This window comes from Zootoca vivipara, chromosome 5 (genome assembly GCF_965207765.1).
Source record: "Zootoca vivipara chromosome 5, rZooViv2.hap1.1, whole genome shotgun sequence".
NCBI classification, from domain to species: domain Eukaryota; kingdom Metazoa; phylum Chordata; class Lepidosauria; order Squamata; family Lacertidae; genus Zootoca; species Zootoca vivipara.
Genome location: NC_142588.1, coordinates 96824593 through 96847389, shown reverse-complemented (window position 1 = coordinate 96847389; position 22797 = coordinate 96824593). Strand labels below are relative to the sequence as shown.

The window sequence follows — 22797 nt, the reverse complement described above, 5'->3', positions numbered from 1 at the left end:
GTTCAAAATTTTAGGCCTTTATAGATCCCCGCAGCCTTACAGCAAAGGCTCCTCAGATTATTGGAATTCTTTTTTTCAATACAGTTATAAAATATTTTGTACTTCTTTGTTTTTATCACCTGAGGGACTGATTTAGGGAAAAAAGACCTTGTGATCTTCAGATGGGCAACAATTCCATTGACCCTGTTTGAGTGGGGGAATCTAGACACATAAAAAACACTGTGAAAATGCTTTCTAAAAGAAGCTTCTTAAAGAATATATTTGCCATAAGCTCACCATTGCCATCTACTGTCACATTTGTATAACACACTTAAAACGTTATACGGTATTTGCGACTTCCGCCTTGGACTGCCTTGGTGTGCAGCCGACCCATGATAGTGGACTCCGACCGTGCAGTTAATTAAGGATAATATGAGAGTAATTGAGAAAGAAGGAGGAGTGGTGTTAATACGTCAAGGATGTGTATACCTGTGAAGAGATCCAGGATTTAAAACTTCAAAGCCATATTGAGAGCATCTGGGTCAAAATTAAGGGAGAGGAAAATAACAGTGATCTCATTGTGGGAGTTTACTATAGATCCCCAAGCCAAACTGAGGACACAGATGATGCCTTCCTGGAACAGATGACCAGGCATTCAAAAGGAAGTGAGATAGTAATAGTGGGGGATTTCAACTATCCTGGTATTTGTTGGATGTCAAACTCAGCCAAGAGCATAAGGTCGAACAGATTCCTCACCGGCCTTGCAGACAATTTCATTGTCCAGAAAGTGGGAGAAGCAAAAAGAGGATCAGCCATTTTAGATCTGGTCCTAACCAAATGTGATGACCTGGTTAGTGGGGTAGAAGTGGCAGGATCATTAGGTGGGAGTGACCATGCTCTTCTGGAGTTTATTGTTCAGCGGAAAGGAGCAAACAAGCATACTATTACTCAAATCCTTGACGAAAGTCGACTTCAGAAAACTTAGGGAAATGCTGGGTGAGATCCCATGGACGGAAATACTAAAAGGGAAGGGAGTTCATGATGGTTGGGAGTTTGTTAAAAGGGAGATATTAAAAGCACAACTTCAGGCAATACCAATGAGACGGAAACATGGAAGGTGCCTAAAGAAGCCAGGGTGGCTATCTAAAGAACTTTTAACTGAGTTAAGATTTAAAAGGGATATGTACAAAAAATGGAAAAGGGGGGAAATCACCAGAGAGGAATTCAAACATATAGCCAGCACGTGTAGAGACAAAGTCAGAAAAGCTAAAGCACAGAATGAACTCAGGCTCGCCAGAGAGGTTAAAAGCAACAAAAAGGGCTTTTATGGGTATGTCCGTAGCAAAAGGAAGAACAAGGAAGCAGTGGGGTCACTTAGAGGAGAAGATGGTGAAATGCAAACAGGGGACAGAGAAAGGGCAGAAATAATTCATCCATTTTCTCTAACTGGCAAGGGCTGCTGAAAGTTGGAAAGAGACTCAACTGGGGCTTGTAAGAACAAAAGAGAGCCTGCTGGATCAGGCCCATGGCCCATCTAGTGCAGCATCCTGTTCTTACAGTGGCCGGTGGAAAACCAGCAAGCAGGATCTGAGCCCAAGAGTCCTCTCCCCTCCTGCGGTTTCCAGCAACTGGGATTCTGAAGTATGGCTGCCTCCAATTGTGGAGGCCCAGCATAGGCATCCTGGCCAGCAGCCACCAATAGCCCTCTCTGCCTCCATGAGTTGGTCTCCTTTTCTTTTAAAGCCATCCCGGTTGGTGGCCATCACTGCCTCCTGTGGGAGGCAGTTCCCCAGGTTAACTCTCCACAGCATGAAGAAGGACTTTCTTTTATCGGTCCTGAATCTTCCAACCTTCGGCTTAACTGGAAGTCCACAAGTTCTAGTGCTAGGAGAGAGGGAGAAAATCTTGCTCTAGCCACTTTCTTTTTTGCCGTGCGTAATTTTATAAACTTCTATCATGTCTCCTAAAATTAGCAGTGTTAAAACAGACATACATTATAAAATCAAATGCCTGGATAGTAAAGGTAAAGGGACCCCTGACCATTAGGTCCAGTCGCAGACGACTCTGGGGTTGCGGCACTCATCTTGCTTTATTGGCCGAGGGAGCTGGCGTACAGCTTCTGGGTCATGTGGCGGGCATGACTAAGCCACTTCTGGCGAACCAGAGCAGCGCACGGAAATGCCGTTTACCTTCCCGCCAGAGCGGTACCTATTTATCTACTTGCAATTTGACGTGCTTTCGAACTGCTAGGTTGGCAGGAACAGGGACCGCTCACCCCGTCGCGGGGATTCGAACCGCCGACCTTCTGGTCGGCAAGCTCTAGGCTCAGTGGTTTAACCCATTTAAGTTTTGCCATTTAAGTCTTGCCTTAAATAAAGTTTTTAGCAGGCACCGAAAACATTCAGTACGGCTAAGCCGGACTGCAACCACACTAGGAATGCAGTGTATAGTTCTGGTCAACTCAACTCAAAAAGGGTACTGGAAAGGGTTCAGGAAAGGGCAATAATAATGAGCAAAGGGATGGAGTGACTCTCCTATGGGGAAAGCATATGGGGCTCTTTAGTTTGGAGCAGGGGTTCCCCAAGGGGCAGGACTGCTCCGGAGGACGGGATCATCTGGGTGTGTGTGTGTGTGTGTGTGTGTGTGTGTGTGTCAAGCAGACAGCAGAAGGGGGAGGCTTTGAAAAACTGATACCACTGGATCAAATTCACCAGTTTGGTTGAATTAATTTCACTGGATAGTTCAAATTGGATTTTGAATGAATATGCTATCAGTTGTCACTGTTTTATTGTTTTATTGTGGTGTTGTCTTCCTTAGTGGGTCCTATAAACCGCTATTCTGAATAATGCTTTTTGCAGAGTAGGGTAGGGGGCCCGCCCTGGGAATGTGTTTGTGGAGCCAAGGGGCTGGTGGCCCCAAATAGTATGGAAACCAGTGGTCTAGAGAACAGGTAAGCAAGAGCTGACATGATAGAAGTGTATGAAATTATTCATGGCATGAAGAAGAAAGCCGGATGTAGGAGGAAAGAGTTGCAAGGGGCTTTCAGGGACATTTATTCCTGGTCGCTCTCACTGATCTTCTCATTGCGGAGCCTCTGACAAGCTTCCAAGGGACGCCCCAGGGGTTCCCAGAACAGAGTTTGAAATTCACTGAACTCATAACACAGCCTGGTGTGCTCTGGTCCATGGGCTCACGAAGAGTCGGACACGACTAAACGACTAAACAACAACAACATAACACAGCAGAATCAAACAAGCTTTGGAAAGGAAATGTGTTCAGACTATTTGCCCAAACCAAGGATAATTTATAATCCCAATGAATTTAGAACCTATGATGTTGGACTTTCAATCAATCAATAACCTTTATTAGGCATGACAAGTTCAGAAGCTTCAGAACAAAATTATGAATAAAACATTCGCATTATAAACTTCATGAAATAAAATACATATTAATTGAATTAATATTTTAGAACAATATATCAATTTTCAATGTTGGACTTTCAATATCAAATCAGGAGAATGTTTGTGAGCAAAGTCCACCAGGAGATGGAATTGGAGGGGGATCCTGCCCATATTGTTTTCAACTCAAACCTCAGCCACATCCTGCTCACTGGCTCCGTAAAGACCCAGAGAAAACTCTGCTCTCATTTTCCATGATGGCCCCACATATAAAGATCAGGCCAAAGTGCCAACCACTTGCAGATGGGAAGCCCCGAGTGCAAAAATCGAAAGCTGTCAGTGTCCACAGTCAACAGTTTGGTATGAAATGCTTTGAAAGTGGGTGCTCTCATCTTCCAGCTGAGCTTGAGTCCGATACAGTGGTACCTCGGTTTACAACCACAATTGGTTCCGGGTGTCTGTACCATTCAGGTGGCAGCCATTTTGGAATGAAGCATTCTGGGAATAATTTGTTTTGTTGCCAAAACACTTTGATATGTGTACACAAACATAACATGTAAAAAAATTATTTAAAAAACTTTTTTAAAATCCCCCCCCCCACATTTTCATGGACTGACCCTTGAAGTGAACTTTCCCATTGAAAGTAATGGAAAGTGGATTAATCCGTTCCAGACGATGAAAAGCACCCCCTAAAACAGCAATTTAACAGGAATTTTACTGTCTAATGAGGCCATTGATCCATAAAATGAAGGCAATAATCAATGTACTGTACTATAAAATAAATCAGACAGTATTTTAGGTGAATTTTTTTTTATTTTAGGTGGGAAAAATTATTTTAGGTGAAAAAAGTAACATTTATTTCTTTCCTGGGCTGATGATAGTCCTTGTTTGGATGGGGGCTTAGGGTCCTCTTCCACAATCACAATGCCTCCCGGAGGACGGGCCTTCACTCCGGGCCTCCATTAAGGCACCACAATGGAGCGTCCGATGCCTTCGCGGAGCCATGGGAGCGCCTCCGCAGCTGCGGCCCAGTCTTCAGGCCTTCGCCTATTTTCAGGGGAGGTCTTATTTTTCTCCTCCTCCTCCTGCCGCGGCTGGCATTGCTGCTGCACCTATCACTATGTCTTATTTTCGGGCTATGGTTTATATTCCTTGAATGCTTAAAAATCCTGCTATGGCTTATTTTATGACTATGTCTTAAAATAGGGGAAACAGGGTAGGAGGAGGCTAGAGGCAACTGCTTCCAGAGTATCTGTTTATTGAAAATTCGCCCTGATTTATCTGTGGGGAGGTTAGATGATGTTGTGCCAAGCAAGTGCTATCTCAGATTTTGCAGTATAATTTTCCCATCGCTTTCCATTTTGCAAAAAGTTTGATTGGGGTGGCGAGTGAGTGGGTTTCCTGTACAAACTGCAAAAGTAGAGCATGAGATTCTTAATCTCAGGGTTGTGGGTTCGTGTTGGGCAAAAGATTCCTGCATCGCGAGGGGGGTTGGACTAGATGACTCTTAGGGGTCCCTTCCAGCTCTACACTTCTGTGATTCTGTGACATTAATTGTGTACCCCAAATCTGCTGGAATGTGATTGAATCCCAGCTGAAAGTAGACACCGGCTGGAAACACCTTTGGTTTTATTAAATGTACTGCAAACAGAGTCCCAAAGAAGGCTTTAAAATAATAATAATAATAATAATAATAATAATAATAATAATAATATATTTATACCCCGCCCATCTGGCTGGGTTTCCCCAGCCACTCTGGGCAGCTTTCAACAGAATTAATATTCTTTTCCCTAAAGAGGGCTGTCTTCAGATGTCTTCTAAAAGCCTGGTAGTTGTTTTTCTCTTAGACATCTGGTGGGAGGCCGTTCCACAGGGCGGGTGCCACTACCGAGAAGGCCCTCTGCCTGGTTCCCTGTAACTTTTTTCCACAAGGCATTCACACATAGCACCAGTGCCAATGGGCATGGTAGGTAGGGCCAATATCTCAGCAGAAACAGAAATATGGGCAACAAATATATGAAGAATCTTAGGAGTCTGACAGATGTAGAGTTATGAGGGAATGATTGCTTCCACCTAATTGTTCTGCGTTTAGGATTAATTTTAAGTGATTGAATGGTTTGTAAAAAAAATGACTATACACTGCTTAGAGCAGGCATCCCCAAACTTGGCCCTCCAGATGTTTTGGGACTACAACTCCCATCATCCCTAACTTACAGGACCAGTGGTCAGGGATGATGGGAATTGTAGTCCCAAAACATCTGGAGGGCCGAGTTTGAGGATGCCTGGCTTAGAGACTTCAGTATTTAACAAGTATGTAAATGAGTATCTAGCCCCACCCACTTTGCCTATGCCCCCACCCACCTCTGTCTTGTGACCCTCCCCAGAACATTGCCTCTGTGGGAATGTAGCAGTTGGTTTATTAAAGGCTCCTGTACCTTGGGAGGCAGGTGGCGCTGTGGGTTAAACCACAGAGCCTAGGGCTTGCCAATCAGAAGGTTGGCGGTTCGAATCTCATTGCTCGGTCCCAACTCCTGCCAACCTAGCAGTTCAAAAACATGTCAAAGAGCAAGTAGATAAATAGGTACTACTACAGCGGGAAGGTAAACGGCGTTGCTCTGGTTCGCCAGAAGCGGCTTTGTCATACTGGCCACATGACCTGGCAGCTGTACGCTGGCTCCCTCGGCCAGTAAAGCGAGAGGAGTGCTGCAACCCCAGAGTCGGTCATGACTGGACCTAATGGTCAGGGGTCCCTTTACCTTAGGCTGCATCTATGCCATGCCTTTAAAGCATATTCCTGCTCCCAGGGAACTGTAGTTTACTCCACAGAGCAACACCTTTAACAAACTACAGTTCCAGAGTTCTTAGGATGTGCACACTTTCAATGTGGTTTTAAAGTATGGTGTGTACACAATCTTGCCCATATATAGCAGTCACTTCTTGCTGTACACAGCAGCCCCGCTCAGTCTCCTTCATTTCCCCAATGTTTATGCTGGTCAGAGCTAGAGTTGCCAACTGACCAAGTAAAACCCTTCATGGTTTGCTCCTGTGCTCTTTGGCAACCGCTGTCTGCAAAAATGACCAAGTGTTCTCATCTGATAAGGCCTGCGGATACCGCAGCTTCTAACAGCACAGGAGCAGGGGTCAATATATTGCTTCGGCAACCAGAGCCAGAGCCTTGTGGCCTGAGGAGCCTTCTGGAATGCAATTTTCATTAATTAAAGCAGCCAAAGGAGCGGGAGCTGCTGGCGGAATCCAGATCTTGGTGAAGCGCATTGAGGTTTTTCCTTTCGTTGCTTCAGCTGCTGGCGCACCATGGCCAGTTGAACCGAGAGGTCTGTTGAGATCGCAGAGCAAAATGAAAGTCATTGCTTGATGATAGGGAAGAGTTCAGCTGCTAAACTTTCTCAGGGGGAACCTCTCCTCCATTCTGAATTTGATCAGACAAGCGGGTCCAGAGAAATGGCAGCAACTCGCATCTCTGGGAGGAGCCTCCTTCTGCGTTTGCACTTGCCTCTCTCGAGCCTCTTCATGCAACTCATCGCTTCTGCCAGAACCGCCAAGCGAGGAGCAGCAACAGACTGCAGGCTCTGCTCTGGCTCGTGGACCATTAGAATGGCTGGAAACTGGGAGAAGATCTCTAGATCAGTGTTTCTCAACCTTTTTTGGGCCACGGCACACTTGTTCTGTGAAAAAAATCACGAGGCACACCACCATTTAAAAAGTTAAAAAAATTAACTCTGTGCCGCCCTATATTATAATTATGACTGTAAGAAACACTTGCCAAATATTGCTTTCCGGCGGGTAAGTGATGTTTATTGGCGGCCGCCAGGCACGTGACAATGCAAATTGCCCTTCTCGTCGCGGCACACCAGCCAGCGTCTCTCGGCACACTAGTGGGTTGAGAAACGCTGCTCTAGATCTCTCCTCCTCCGGGAGGGGAGACTTGGCGGGGGGCGGGACCCGCTCCTCGCGGCAAGCCTATCCCTGCTGCCGCGCCAGGACTCGGGCTGGCCAATAGGGCCGCCCTGAGGGCGGGGCTTACAGCCATTTAAAGCGGCGCGGCAGCATTGGCAGCTTCCTCTCTCTGCTGCATCCCTCCCGCCGGGGCTTCGCTGCTCGCCGGGTCGCCGCAGCTGGCCGCTCCTGCTCGATCCTTCCGAGCGCCGCCGATCGCGCTGCCCTTCCTTTTGTTTCCCATCCAGGTCCTTGGCTGCAGTTTGCGGTGCTTTTCGGGCTCCGAGGGACAGCTGTCCGGGCGCTCCTGCCGCTCCCCCCCCATCAGCTGAGAGGCGGAGGTGCGCGCGCAGCCTTTTTCCGGGCAGGCAGCCTTGAGCGAGTCCGCGCTTCGGAGCCCAACCGGGAGGCGGGTGTGTGCGCAGCTGGAAGGCAGTCAAAAAAAAAAAATCTCTTCCTGTCCATCTCTTTTTAATAATATCCCTGCAGTTTGCCATTGGTTACTGGTATTGTTATGGATCTATGTGTGTTCAGAGGCTATGTGTGTGTAAAGGTAAAGGTAAAGGGACCCCTGACCACTAGGTCCAGTCGTGACCGACTCTGGGGTTGCGCGCTCATCTCACATTATTGGCCGAGGGAGCCGGCGTACAGCTTCCAGGTCATGTGGCCAGCATGACAAAGCCACTTCTGGCAAACCAGAGCAGCACACGGAAATTCCATTTACCTTCCCGCTGTAGCGGTTCCTATTTATCTACTTGCATTTCGATGTGCTTTCGCACTGCTAGGTTGGCAGGAGCTGGGACCGAGCAACGGGAGCTCACCCCGTTGCAGGGATTCGGACCGCCCACCTTCTGATCAGCAAGCCCTAGGCTCAGTGGTTTAACCCACAGCGCCACCTGGGTCCCTAATGTGTGTGTACACAGCCCCAAAAGGGGATGTGTGTGTACACAGCCCCAAAAGAGATGACAAACCACCTGTTGTTGTTAACATTTATATACTGCCCTTGGTTTAAAACACAAAATACATAGCAACAAGTATTGTATTGTATTGTATTGTGTTTTTACTCTTTTTTGTTGAGAGCTAGTTCCCAGAGTGGCTGGGGCAATTGTGTCAGATGGACAGTATATAAACAATTAATTCCTATTACTATATATAAATACAATGTGTTGCCCCCCCCCAACACATTTAATCCTGGGGGAAAGTGGCAAGAGGGGTGCCGCAGGGTTCTGTCCTGGGCCCATTGTTGTTCAATGACTTTATAAACAACTTGGATGAAGGAATTGAGGGGAGACTCATCAAATCTGCAGATGACACCAAACTGGGAGGGATAGGTAATGCTGCAGAAGACAGAATCGGGATTCAAGGTATCCTTAACAGATTGGAGAACTGGGCTGAAATGAACAGATTGCATTTCAATAGGGACAAATGAAAGGATCTGTACTTAGGCAGGAAGAATCAGCTGAACAAATATAAGATGGGAGACACCTGGCTTACTAGAAGTACACGTGAAAAGGATCTCGGGGTCTTGGTGGACCACAAGCTGAACATGAGTCAACAGTGTGATGAAGCAGAAAAAAAGGCTAACGTGATTCTACCTTGGTCAGACCACACCTGGAAAACTGTGTCCAATTCTGGGCACCGCAATTTAAGAAGGATGTTGACAAGCTGGAAGGTGTGCAGAGGAGGCCGACCATGATGATTAAAGGTATGGAAACCAAGCCTTGTGAAGAACGGGTGAAGGAGTTCAGCCAGGGGGAAAGGAGACTGAGAGGAGGCCGGGGATTGAATTTGCACCTTCTGCATGCAGAGCAGATGCTGAAAGCGCTGAGCTATGGCCCTTGCCTGTCACCCACAGCACATTCACCTGCTTGTCTTCCAGTGTGATTTGTGCTCTCCACTGCCAGCAACGCCCTTCTGTGTTCTACATGGGACAGAATAAACGGACCCGAATCTGACATCAGAAAGTGGGAGAATATTTCGACCTCCCAGGAGACTCTGTAACTGGTTTTCAGGTGGCTGTTCTGGCACAAGGAACTTCAAAGGAAGACTAAGAGGGAAAACAGTTGAATTACCATTCACGGACAAGTTAAATGCCAGCAGCTGAGGGTTAAATTGGGAGAAAGCATTTTTTATCACTCTGCAATGGGTTGGTTTGCTTACCAGTGCCTTGATGTCCTGTGCTATCTGTGACTGATTCTTGTGAATGGTTCCCAGACACCCAGAGGCATCCAGGTGTGCCTATTTCATTTACATTTAAACTCTAAATTACCACTGGCTGGAATTTTTACAACTCTCTGCCATTCAGCTACCAACTTCTGCTTTTTTCCTTTGGCAACTTAAATTTCATTTCATGCATCTGTCCAAGTGGGTTTGAGTCTAGGAAAGCATATACCTCAAGGTTTTTTCAGTTTTAATTTTATTGGTCATAAAAAAAACTTTCAAAAGTAGCACATAAAACCATATAACAAAAACCATATTAAAAGGTTTAAATCAGGCATCAATTAACTATTGTGGAAATATGTGTGCTTGATTTCCTGTACAGGCCTGGCGGAAGAGAAAAGTTTTCTGCAGGCGGTTGAAAGTTGAAAAAGTTACTTATTGATCTTTCTTTGTTATTAAAAGAGGATTTGACAAATGAATGGCGAATAAGGCCATCCATGGCTGCTAACCCCGATGGCTATGCTCTGCCTCCACGCAGCAATGCTTTTGGAAGCCTATTGGAAACTATTGGAGGGGAGAGTGTGGTCTTGTGTTCAAATCCTGATTGCGGGTTTCCCACAGGCATCTGGTTGGCCATTGTGAGAACAGGATGCTGGATTAGATGGGCCCCCTTTTGGTCTGACCCAGCAGGCTCTACATGCGTTCATTTGTATGTGTGGCATTTTCAAACTCCCACTGAAGACAACTTCTCCAAGTTTCCTCCCATGGCATCTGCCTTCCTCCTTTGCAATGCCTTGCACGCCAGGAAAATTACTTTTTCCAGCCCATCTAAATTTCATGGCTCAGCAACAGACTTCAAAGGACAAAAGAAAGCACAATAAATGATGGTAGAGACCAGTGTGTACAAAAAGATAAAGGCAATAGCAAGAGAGAGTCAATTTCAGGCAGCCCTGGAGAATGTTTTCCTCTTCTGGCTCCTCCATCGCCAGGTGCTGCAAGGCAGGGAAAGGAGAAAGTCAGCCGCTCAAGTCCATTTGTGGCAATCGTTATGAAAACTAGGCTATTGCTAGAATCCCAAGGTTCCATTTTTTTCTGTTGCCACAGAGCCAGCTCAAGCCTGAGAAGAATCAACCAGGTGCATCTAAGCATATTTTTAATGTGTTTGGGGGGCAGGCAGGTGGGCTATGTGCCTGGGCCCCCCTCTAATTCCTGGAACAGCCAGGGTAGCTTCCTGGTGAGGCAATGGGCCATTGAGGAAACAAAGGCAGCAGCTCTGTGCCCAGAAACCAAATGGGTGGGTCGCCCGCCCTCAACTCGCTGGTAGAGAGGCTAAGGCAGGGGGAGGCAACCTAAGGCCCGTGGGCCGGATGCGGCCCAATCGCCTTCTTAATCCGGCGCGCGGACGGTCCAGGAATCAGCGTGTTTTTACACGAGTAGAATGTGTCCTTTTATTTAAAATGCATCTATGGGTTGTTTGTGGGGCATAGGAATTTGTTCGGGGTTGTGCTGACTGCACATGCGCTAGATTTGGCACTTGCGCAGCCCGCTCGGGGTGCCGCTGGCGTGCAGCGGCTCCACGGAGCGCTGCTTGCAAATGGCGGCCCATTAAGGGGTGCCGTGGGAGAGCAGCACCCCGTAAGGGCCGCCGAGTGCATGCGGAACACCGTGGAGCCCCCGCATGCCAGCGGCCCCCCAGGGGCGGGGCAGGGAGGCAGGCGCCATTACACCCCCAGGGCCAGCGCATCCATTAAGGCGAACTAGGCAGTTGCCTAGGGCGCCAAAATGGAGGGGGCGCTGGTCAGCCTCATCCGGGGCTGCCACGCTTACAATTGTCGGAGATGTTGGAGATGAAGACAGCCGGCATCTTGGTGACAAAGCATAGGCTCCCACGGGCGCTGCTGCTGCCACTGCTGCTGCTACTCGCTCTAAGGACCTTTAGCCTCTGAAGCCACCTCTCCGCCTACGCTGCCGCTGCTCCTGCACGCAAGCGCGGCATTTCGGATCCGTCACCTCCCAGCCCCTGATGGCTGCCAGACGGGGCCTCAAAGCGCCACCTTGTGTGCGGGGCCGGCTCAGCGCAGCCTCAGGCAGAAAGGGCCGGTGGGAGAGGCGCCCCGTGGAAATGGGGGGGGGGCTTTCCCCAAAATTAGCTTGCGTAGGAGGGAGAGATGCCGCACGTAGGTGTTTGCTATCGGGTTGCTGATGCGGACACAATCTCCTGCATGTCTACTCAAAAGTCAGACCCAGCAAACGCTTGTTCAAGTATTTCTATTCAGAAGTAAGTCTCACTGAGTCCAATGGGACTTACTCCCAGGAAAGTGAGAGAAGGGCCGGCTTACAGTGCAATCCTATATATGCCTACTTATATATACCCATGTTTGAAATATGATTGGTCGGGGCAGAAGGTGATCTCGCCTAGGGCGCAAAAAAACCTAGCACCGGCCCTGGACATCCCCCCCCCCCAGGCTTAACGCCCCCCGCTGCTCCGCCCCTGGTGGAGGCAGAACAGAGCCATTGTGGCCAGCAACTGAGCTTTCCCTTGATGCTAGGTATGTTCTTTGCAAAATGCGTGGAATAGGCACACCCTCCCTGCCGAGCAAGCTGGCTTTACGCAGGGGCACAATCTGCCCACGGGGCGGCGTGACGAGCTGCCCATGGAGTCCACCTGGTGGACGCAAGCCCCACGCTGCCACTTTGGGCAGCACGGGCCCCTGAGCCACCGCATCACTCCCAGGAAAGATGCGTGGCTTGGGTGCGCTACAGACCAGGCCCCGCGGTAAGTGCCGCCTCCCACAGTGTGCCATTTGGTCACCCCCTCAGGGATGACACCTGGGGTGGAGCGCACCGCGCGCACCCCCTTCCTATGCCCCTGGCTTTACCTGTCACCGGATTCAGGTCCTGTACTTGCCTACTCACCTACCCACCTGTCTGTCCTGCAGCCTTTCAATCTTTCCCACCCCCTGAAAGGTCTCCTTTCGCAGCCTCCTGAGTGTGCAGCCGAATGATTCTGGAGGCAGGCGCAGCTGAGGCAGCCGAAAAATGCTGACTTGGAAAAAAAGGCCTCCGGCTGCTTCTCGGAACTGTGAACCACCCCATGCGGGAGCTGCAACAGCAGACAAACCACCCGGCTCTCTCGGCACTAGCATGGCTAGGTGTCGCTGTGACGGCCAATAAGCATCCGAGGTATTGGTGGTCGGAAGTGGGGTTGTTCTGTTACGCCACAGGAAATTGGCTGCATTTCCTGCGAAGGGGGGAAGTGTGGCTGCTGGCGTGTCATTAAGCGTGGAGAGCCTGACCATGCAAATGTGGCGTGTGTGGGTGTGTTTTGAGTGGGTGTGGAAATCAGACTTCTTTGTGGGTCAGACGATGGGTTTTGCTTTTAGAAAGCAAGAAGGCATGGAAAGGTGAATCGTACTTCATTTCTGGCTCCAATTCAAGTGGAATCGTAGAGTTGGAAGAGGCCACGAGAGTCATCTAGTCCAGCCCCCTGCAATGCCGGAATCTCAATTAAAGCAACCAGGACAGATGGCCATCTAACCTCTGCTTAAAAAGCTCCAAGGAAGGAGAGTTCACCACCTGAATAGAATTCTCTGGACTGGGCACATTCTCCAGACTGAAAGGGTTTGGGGAGCAGGGATTCAAGCACATGCCCAGGACATGTGGTTTTGCACAATTAAAGAGGAGTAAAGTTCTCTGTCTCCCTAGTGCAACAAAAGCAAAGGAGTATGTAAAAACATAAAAAAGGCCTGCTGGATTTAGAAAATGGGTGCCCCTCTAGCCCAGCATCCTGTTCTCACAGTGGTCCACCAGGTGACCCAATGGGAAACCAGGAGGCAGGACCTGAGCACCCCAGGGGACTCTTTCCTCCTTCAGTTTCCAGGTACTTGTATCCCAAAGCATTCCTTTCTTCAGCTTTTCAAACACACTAACAAGAAAGAATTGAAACCACCAGTGACATACTGCTTGATAAATTTTGGTGGAAGGATCAAGGCAGTTAACAAACAAATTAGAGTTATTGGCTAAAACACAAAATAGTATACAGAGAAGCTTAGAAATGTTACCTTGGCCACTACGGAAGTTCCTTATGTGCCATTGTATTGCAAGTGGAATACAGGGAATAAAAGTTATTGTTGGCTATCCATGCCACCTGGAAACGACAGAAGATGCGTGCCAAAGCACCCGAGCCACAAAGTCGCCAGGAGAACAATAAAAGACAATGGCACAAAGTATTTTGGTTTATGGGTTGAAACAGGCCACAGTTTTATTGGTTACAGATGTGAGTGGTTTGGCTTAGGAATTGGCGTGAAGCCAGGCTATATCTTGACTCCTGCCCATCTGCAGGGAGTCCATGGAAGGGCAAATGGCCTCAAACCACAGATGGGGGGGGGGGTGCCCTGTGGCTGACATGAGATAGCGGCACCACCCAGAGGGGTCCCAATAGGGGCTGTGACATGGCACTAGCCCACGCCCAGGCTTCGGACCGCATTCACACACTAGATCCCTTTAACACAGCGATGGCGAACCTATGACATGCGTGTCAGACATGACACGCAGAGCCCTCACTGCTGGCATGCGTCCCATCGGCCCATTCATGCTGTTGTTGTCCCCCCCCCATTTGTTTTCCCGCTCCTCCTCACGCTAGTCTCCGCTTTTAAAACCCGGATCCTTTTTTGTTGCTGTTGTTGCTGGTAGCCAGAGATTGATATTTAACCCATTCTGTGCTGGTTTTTTTTTGGCACTTTGGCAGACTATGTCGGTGCTGCATGTTAGTTCCAGTGAAGGTATTATTCGTCATTTATTTCACCCCAAAAAAGCGCAGCAGCTTTGGGGCATTCCCCCCCAAAAGCAAAGCAACTTTTGCAACCCTCCCCCCAAAAAACCTCCAAAACTTGGGTCAGCAGCTCCCCCCAAAAAGCGCAACAACTCTGGGCACTTTGTGATAAATAAGGGTTTTTTGGTTTGGTTAGGTTAAATAATTAGTTTTTGGTTTATTAAATACAGTTATGTATTGCAATTACTGTATATATTTTTGTTATTTAAACTATAAATATAGCAAAATTATGGTTTTTTCCCCTCGAAGTGACACACCACCGGAGTTATGCTCGGTTTTTTGGTGAATTTTGACACACCGAGCTCAGAAGGTTGCCCATCAGGAGGGCAATGCCCTCCTCTCCAACCAAACAAAGGCTTACCCAATGCAATGCTGCCCACTGATAAAGAGGTGAGTGGACTTGTCCCAAAGTCCTCACAGTTGACTTTGAACTTCTGATGTTGTTAACTCTTGGCTGAGTTTTGTTTCACAAACATACGGACCGGTCAGCTTGTGAGAGTGAGGAAAGGCAAAGCAGGTAATCAGAAACGGCACCCACTGCATCCCATTTTGGCATCTGCAAAAAAGACCACCATCACCTTTGTCATTAAGCAACACCAAGAAGCATGAATAGGCTCACGATGGATTTTTGGAGACGGGTTTTTAAGAAGCAGATGAATGAGGCGAAGCCAAATGATGTCTGGAGGCTGACTATGGATCGCAAGATTGACTTCCACAGCGTGGAACCCGGGTGGATGGAAACATTTCAGGAGCATGCACATGGAAGGTAAAACAAAACCAAAAAAAGCTTTCCTCTTCATATGGAAAATCCATTAAGTAGAAATAACCCATTATAATCTGGAGTGGAAGCTCATTAGCTCATGGGGGGTGCAGTTTGTCTGATGTGATATGATGTTTTGGTGGATCTATCACAACTCCTTTGCTCTCCTTCTCACCTGATATCAGGTGTGGGGCAAGTGGGTATGGCTGGGGAAGAACCACTGGGAGGGGGAATCGCTGAGTACTTTAAAACCATTGTTCTCTATGGGCAATGAGCTGCATGTTACGATGTACAAAAAGCAAGGACCACGCTTCAGGAGAGCATCAATAGAAGTACTGTACCTAATTCTGCTTGCTCCCCCCCCCCCATTTCTCTCCCTGCTAGGTTTACCTGTTCCGGATGCTCCCACAGCTGGTCCTCGCACCAAGTACTTATCTTGTTCCACATGCAATGGGCGAGTTCTGAGAAGCGAGGGCACGTCAAGATGAAGCCCTTCGGTCAGCGGTGCCACGAATGCTCTCTGGACACGTACGAAGAGCCACAGTTCTCCGAGGATGATGTTGACGACATCTTGAAAGACTTGATCCTCGACATCAGGGAGAATTGCTATGGGGAGCAGGTTGACCGCAGTCAGCTCTCTAAGGTGGTCTCTTACGAGGGTGGTCCACATAAGCGCGAGTTTTGTGAAGGGTGCCAGCTGGGAATCCACAAATGGCAACAAGGGCGGTCGAAGCAAGCAAAGCACCATGGGAAACCCCCAAGCAAAGGGTATCCGGCGGCCATTATACAGATAGAAACACCAAGCCCATCATTCCCCAGGCCCCCAGGCCCATCATTCACATGGTCCTCAGCCCCATCATTCACAGGGTCCTCAGTCCCTATACATAGTTGTAATTGCTGCCTTTGTTTTATAATTCTAATTCTAATTCTATTTTTCATTGTCTGGTTCTGGGGATAGCAGAGCAGGCCGGTATATTTAAACTGCAATGGAAATTCAGGGACCCCCCCTGCTGGCTTGGCCTGCCATGACTTTAGAAGCCCTGCTGCTCCGGTACGAAAGCTGTTGAATTTCTGCAAATGCTTTTCTGTATTCTGAAACTATTACGTCAGTGGCAAATTGTGACGGTTCAGAACATCTCTGGTGGAAGATTCACCTTTTCTTTCCTTTTTTTCTTTGTTATTCAAATAGAATGCCGATCAATCAATCTACCGTTGTGTCATCAGCTGCTCGTTAGAGGCAAATCAGAACACAGCTTTTATAGTAGTTAAAACACAGCAAAACAAGAGTCATAAAACATCTGAACATTTTGAAAACATAGACACCTTTCTACAAACATAAGGAAAGGTTACAGGTCATGAGAAGTAGCCGAGCAGCTGGATGGCAAAACTATTGCAATAGTTTTAATAAATGCTAGGTCCCTCCTGGATACAGGACTTGAATTAATTTCCATGGTTTATTTAGCAAGTGGTCCCTCACCTGGGGAATGAACAAGTTGATGTAGCAGTGAATTCTTTTGCAGGTGGAGTGGATGGTCACCCCCCATATTTTTTTTAATGGCCACCCACGTAATACAGTGTCTGACAGATAGAATGTGAACAGGTGAACTCTCCCCGTATCTGAAGAAGTGTGCATGCACACGAAAGCTCATACCAATGACAAACTTAGTTGGTCTCTAAGGTGCTGCTGGAAGGAATTATTTTATTTTGTTTTGACTACGGCAGACCAACATAGCTACCTACCTGTAACATCAACATCTTTGTACATCTTAACAACTTTCTCCCCCTGCCCCCAGTCCCGATGAGGCCCTGGTCTGGTCGTTGTTGTTGTTTAGTCGTTTAGTCGTGTCCGCCTCTTCGTGACCCCATGGACCAGAGCACGCCAGGCACTCCTGTCTTCCACTGCCTCCCGCAGTTTGGTCAGACTCATGTTCGTAGCTTCAAGAACACTGTCTTCAAGCTTAAACTGCATACAGTATTTAAAAACACTGCAACGCTGTCTCTCCCCCAGGTGAAGACTTCGAGCATTTAGTAATTCCTAACATTTACTAACTTTAACTGTGGGTGTCCCAAAACTGTATAGCATTGTACAGATTGGACAATGGACAGATGGCCATCCAACCTCTGTTTAAAAAAATCCAAGGAAGGAGAGTCCACCCCCGGAATATAATTCTCTGGACACATTCTCTAGACTGAAAGGGTTTGGGGGGAGAGGGATTCAAACACATGCCCAGGACATGTGGTTTTGCACAATTAAAGAGGAGCAAGGTCCTCTGTCTCCCCAGTGCAACAAAAGTGCTTTTTAAAAGAAAGGAGTATATAAAAACATAAAAAAGGCCTGCTGGATTGGGAAAATGGGTGCCCCTCTAGCCCAGCATCCTGTTCTCACAGTGGTCCACCAGGTGACCCAATGGGAAAGCAGGAAGCAGGACCTGAGCACCCCAGGGGACTCTTTCCTCCTTCAGTTTCCAGGTACTTGTATCCCAAAGCATTCCTTTCTTCAGCTTTTAAAACACAATAACAAGAAAGAATTGAAACCACCAGTGACATACTGCTTGATAAATTTTGGAGGAAGGATCAAGGCAGTTATTGGCTAAAACACAAAATAGTATACAGAGAAGCTTAGAAATGTTACTGTGAGGGACAAGGGATACAGGGAAGTCCCTCCCATCTTAAGTTCCAGCCCATCCCCAAGCGCTGGAGAGAGTAAGGAGAGCTCTGCCTCCAGCGGAGAGTCAGGAAGTGGTGTCCGAGGCTCAGGCAAGGTTGTGGAGCCCATGCCTCAGGTGGGACAGGAAGTTGGACGCACGGGGGGGGGGGAGGCCAATCCCCCCCAACTCCCGAATTGCGACGCAAACGTAGGGGGAAGAGGTTGGGTCTGCCAAAGCTTTGGTGCTGGAAGAAAACGCGCCAATCGCCATTCGGAGGTTCTGACACCTCACCTTAAGGATGCATTTTTACTGCTCTGAACACTGTAAATAATCAGCACTTAATAAAAGCCTTAAAAGACCATGCTGGAGTCTTTACTCTAGAGTAGCCATATCAGGCCCTCTGACAGCAACCTCCGAATCTTTTTTTGGCTACTTTGGAGTGCAGCGATGAGCGCTCAAGAGGCTGAGCATTGGAGGCTGGAGGCCGAAGCAGCGAAGCAGGAGCTACGGAACCTCACAGCGCAGGGACAGCAGCAATTGCATGCCGCTCAGGAGGAAGCGCGAGGGGCGCAGGAGGAGCTGAACAAGCTGGTGGACCAGGTGAGGACAAAAGAGGAGACTGAGAAACAGCTAAGGGTGATGGTATTGGACCTGCAGAAAAAGTTGGAAGAGGAGAAAGCCGCTAGAGGTGGGGGGGCGCCCCAGCCGCAGCTAGTCCAAGTGAGAAGGGGACAGAGCCTAGTCACCAAGTTTAGCGGCGACCCTAGGGAGTACCTAGGATTCGAGACAGAAATAAATTATGCGCTGGAATTGCATGCAGCAGAATTCCTAGATGACGCGCACAGAGTCTCCTTTATCATAGAGCATTTGACGGGGGCCGCCCGGGAATGGGTAAGACCGCTCATCGCGCAAAAAAATCCTTGCATGAAGAACGCAAAATTATTTCTAGAAGCTTTAAAAATAATGTACGCTAGCGACAGTGAAATGGAGGCCACTAAACAGGAGCTTCATAACTTAACACAAGGAAAATCGACAGTTAGGGACTACTGGGCGAGATTCACCATGCTGGTGCACAAACTGGGGTGGGATCTGCAAAGTGAGCCAGTGAAATCAGCCTTCTACCTGGGTTTGCACGCAGACGTTAAGGATGAGCTGGCAAGAGGTCCTAGACCGCGGACTATGGATGAGTTAAGCAAAGCGGCGCTAGCGGTGGGGGTGAGACAGGAATCCAGATGGAATGACAAACAAGCAACGCGCGCAGCAAAACCTTGGTTCCCACGCTCCCAGGACAGACCACATCACCAAACCCCACCCCAGGGCCCGCCCCCAGACCCGCCCAGACCAAGCCCAGAGCCGTAACCGATGGAGATCGGTGGAGCGCGCGCGCGGGCTTTTCAAACCCCGGTGGCGCCAAGACGCAAGGAGGGAAGAGGCGGGAATTGCTTTCTCTGCAACTCCCCCCGGCATCGCGTCAGAGACTGCCCTCATCGCAGAGAGTGGCAAGGAAAGGCGGGAACGGTTGTACCTTCCCCCACTGAAGCAGCACCACAGCAGGGAAACGAGACAGCCTGGCTGCAGGAGACAAGGGGCAGCAGCCAGGCACAGTCAGCAGACAACAGCCCCAGCCCGCCCACCCGCACAGAGAGGAGCAGAGCCAGCCCACCCCTCCCAGAGCAGGAGTGGTTCTAGAAGTCACGCTAACGCTCCCAAATGGCTATCCCCTGACAGTCCTCGCCTTAATTGACAGTGGTGCCTCAGCCAACTTCTTCTCGAGAAACTTTGCAGAAGAGCACCAGATCCAGCTTCTGCAGCTGGATTTTCCCCTGCACGTAGCCACCATTGACGGCAGAGAGTTGCTGGGAGGGGCCATCACTCATCAACCCCCCCCCATGAGAATGACGGTGGGAAGGCACTCAGAGACACTGGCTTTCAACGTCACAACCATCTCAGACCCCCCCATCATTTTGGGAATGAGCTGGCTGGCGCGCCACGACCCCTCCATCAGTTGGCACCAGAGATGCATCACGTTTGGATCGGACTTTTGTCTGGAACATTGCATGCAGCACCAACCAGGGGAGGGGCCTCCAATAGCCACGGTGGCCACCATGCATGTCAAAGGGGGTGAGGCGATACCCAAGCAGTACTGGGACCTGCAGGAGGTCTTCAGCGAAGCGGAGTCCGACCACCTACCCCCACACAGGTCTTTCGACTGCCAGATCAACCTGGTGCCAGGGGCAACGATACCCCCAGCCAAGCTGTACGCCATGTCAGATCAGGAACTGGAGGATCTGCGGGCGTTTATAGACAAGAACCTCAAGAGGGGGTTCATCAGAGAAAGCAAGGCAGCAGGGGGCAGCCCGGTCTTCTGGGTGGACAAGAAAGACACGCAACAGCGCCGTCTTGTGGTGGATTTCAGACGGCTCAATTCAGTGACAGAGCCAGTGGCTTTCCCCATGCCCAGAGTGGACGATCTCCTGACAGCGGCACTCAGGGGCAAGATTTTCACCAAGCTAGACCTGAGGGGGGCGTACAACTTGATCAGGATCCGGGAAGGCGATGAGTGGAAAACCACGATGTTCACGCCTCTGGGCTCTTTTGAATATCTGGTGATGCCCTTCGGGTTGCAAGGGGGCTCAGCATGCTTCCAGGCCTTCATGCACCACGTCCTGGGGTCCCTTCTCTTCAAGAACTGCTTGGTCTTCCTGGATGACATCCTTATCTATTCCGCTGACCCAGTGCAACATGTGAAGGATGTCAGGGAGGTGTTGCAACGCCTGAAGGAGAACCACCTGTATGTGAAGCTGGAGAAGTGCAAGTTTCACACCAGGGAAGTGGACTTCCTGGGCTACAAACTGTCAGACAAGGGACTGGCGATGGACAAGGACAAGGTGCAGGCCATCCTGGACTGGCACAGCCCCAGGACGCGCAAAGATGCCCAACGCCTCCTAGGATTCGCCAACTTCTACAGGAAATTCATCAAGAACTTCTCGCGGGTTACGGCTCCCATCACGGACTGCCTGAGAGGCAAGCAGAAGTTCAGGTGGACGCCAGAGGCGCAAGCAGCGTTCGAAAGCCTCAAGAGGGTGTTCGCGTCCGACCAGAACCTGTTCCATGTGGTGCAGGATGCGCCCCTACGCGTGGAGACAGACGCTTCAGACCGGGCGTTGGGAGCGATCCTGTTGCAACTGGACGCCAACAGAGAGTGGAGACCTTGTGCCTTCTTCTCCAGGAAGCTGACACAGCCTGAACGCAACTACACAGTGTTTGATAGGGAACTTCTTGCGATCCACGCTGCTTTCCAGCACTGGCGACACTTCCTGGTGGGCGCCAAGCACCCCATCCAGGTGTGCACAGACCACAAGAACCTGGAGTTCTGGAGAACGGCCAGGGTGCTCAACCAGCGACAGATACGGTGGGCAGAGTTCTTCTCGAACTTCAACTTCTCCATCCACTACATCCCGGGGGAGCAGAATGTCAGGGCGGATGCCCTCTCCCGCAAACCAGAGTACATGGAGCAGGAGTTGCCACCAGCGCCCAGGCACATTTTCCCCCCATCAGCATGGTCCTGCGGAGCAGCAGTGGTGAGCGAGGCAGAACTCACAGCACTGACGGCAGCAGATGAGTTTGCCTCCCGCATCTTCAGAGAGCTGCGAGGGGGGAGGGAGCAGGCTAAAGACTTTGAGGAAAGGAGGGGTTTGCTTTTTTACAGGGGAGCCCTGTACCTGCCCACCAAACAGCTGAGAGGTAAGGTCCTCAAGCAGATGCACGACAACCCAACGGCGGGTCATTTCGGAAGGGACAAAACCACTCACCTAGTCATGAGACACTTCTGGTGGCCAGGGGTGCGGGAGGATGTTCGGCATTATGTAAGGGGATGTGACACCTGCCAGCGAGCAAAGGTGGTCAGAGCGCCACCAGCAGGTTTGCTGGAGCCATTAGCCACACCGCACAGGCCGTGGGAAGTAGTGTCCATGGACTTCATCACAGACCTGCCGTCGTCCAGGGGCAAGACCGCAGTGTTGGTGGTGGTGGACCTCATGTCCAAAATGTGCCACTTTATACCGTGTGCCAGGGCGGTCTCGGCAGAAGAGACGGCCAAACTGTTTGTTGACCACGTATTCAGACTGCATGGATTGCCTTTAAGAGTTATTTCGGATCGTGGCCGCCAATTTGTTTCCAGGTTCTGGCGGCGGCTAATGAACCTCCTGCAGGTGGAGGTCAGTTTGTCTACGGCTCGGCACCCGCAGACCAATGGACAGGCGGAGCGGGTCAACGCCATTCTGCAGCAGTACCTGAGATGCTACGTCAGCCAGAGGCAAACGGACTGGGTGGATCGCCTGCCACTGGCAGAATTTGCCTACAACAATGCGGTGAACGTCTCCACAGGGGTGTCGCCCTTTAAGGCCAACTACGGGCGCGACCTCAGATCTTTCCTGGAGAGGGAGGGGGAGGAGGAGGAAGAGGGCCCACAGGCAGAGGATTGGGCAGAGGACCTGGAGACGGTGCACCAGCAGCTCAGAGAACACTTGGAGAGGGCCAAGGAAGCGTACAAGAAGGGGGCAGATCGCCACAGGCGACCGGGAGAGGTCATCAGGGTGGGGGACAAGGTTTGGTTATCCTCGGAAGGTCTTCCCACCAGGGGGCGATGCAAGAAGTTAGCACCCAGGAGGCTGGGCCCCTTCACGGTCACGCAACAGGTCAACCCGGTAGCCTTCAGGCTAGCACTGCCTGAGGACATGAGAGTGCACCCAGTGTTTCATAGATCGCTGCTGTCGCCGTACAGGGAAAGTACCAGATTCAGGGACAGCGATCAGCCTCCAGAGGGAGGGGGGGAGACGGGAGACGCCCGACAGCTCAATGAGGCAACTGAGATTTTAGACTCAAGGAGAGGGGTGAGAGGGCTGGAGTACCTGATAGCATGGGAGGACACTCCGCCGTCCCACAATGAGTGGATACCGGCCACGGAAGTACCCGAGGAATTTTTAGTGGAAGAGTTCCACGCCCTGTTCCCCCACAGGCCCAAGCCCTGGCACATGGAAAGGGAGGGAGAGGGGGAGGGGCGGGAGG

At 49.9% G+C, this 22797-nt stretch overlaps 1 protein-coding gene across 1 annotated transcript; it reads left to right on the top strand.

The window, feature by feature from the left end:
- Positions 1–14728: 14728 nt before the first annotated feature.
- On the top strand, positions 14729–18548 carry LOC148685825 (receptor-transporting protein 2-like). The gene is made up of 2 exons (XM_088669363.1): positions 14729–15088; positions 15467–18548. The coding sequence occupies exons 1-2, from the start codon at positions 14928–14930 to the stop codon at positions 16038–16040; spliced, it is 735 nt and encodes a 244-aa protein (XP_088525489.1). The 5' UTR covers positions 14729–14927; the 3' UTR covers positions 16041–18548.
- The last annotated feature ends 4249 nt before the right edge of the window (positions 18549–22797 follow it).

What these genes read in the sequence shown, in the direction of transcription:
- LOC148685825 (XM_088669363.1), top strand. Translation starts at nt 14,928, where the DNA reads ATGAATAGGCTCACGATGGATTTTTGGAGACGGGTTTTTAAGAAGCAG. An exon ending in CAGGAGCATGCACATGGAAG is followed by an intron (nt 15,089 to 15,466) that starts GTAAAACAAAAC and finishes TCTCCCTGCTAG; the next exon opens with GTTTACCTGTTCCGGATGCT.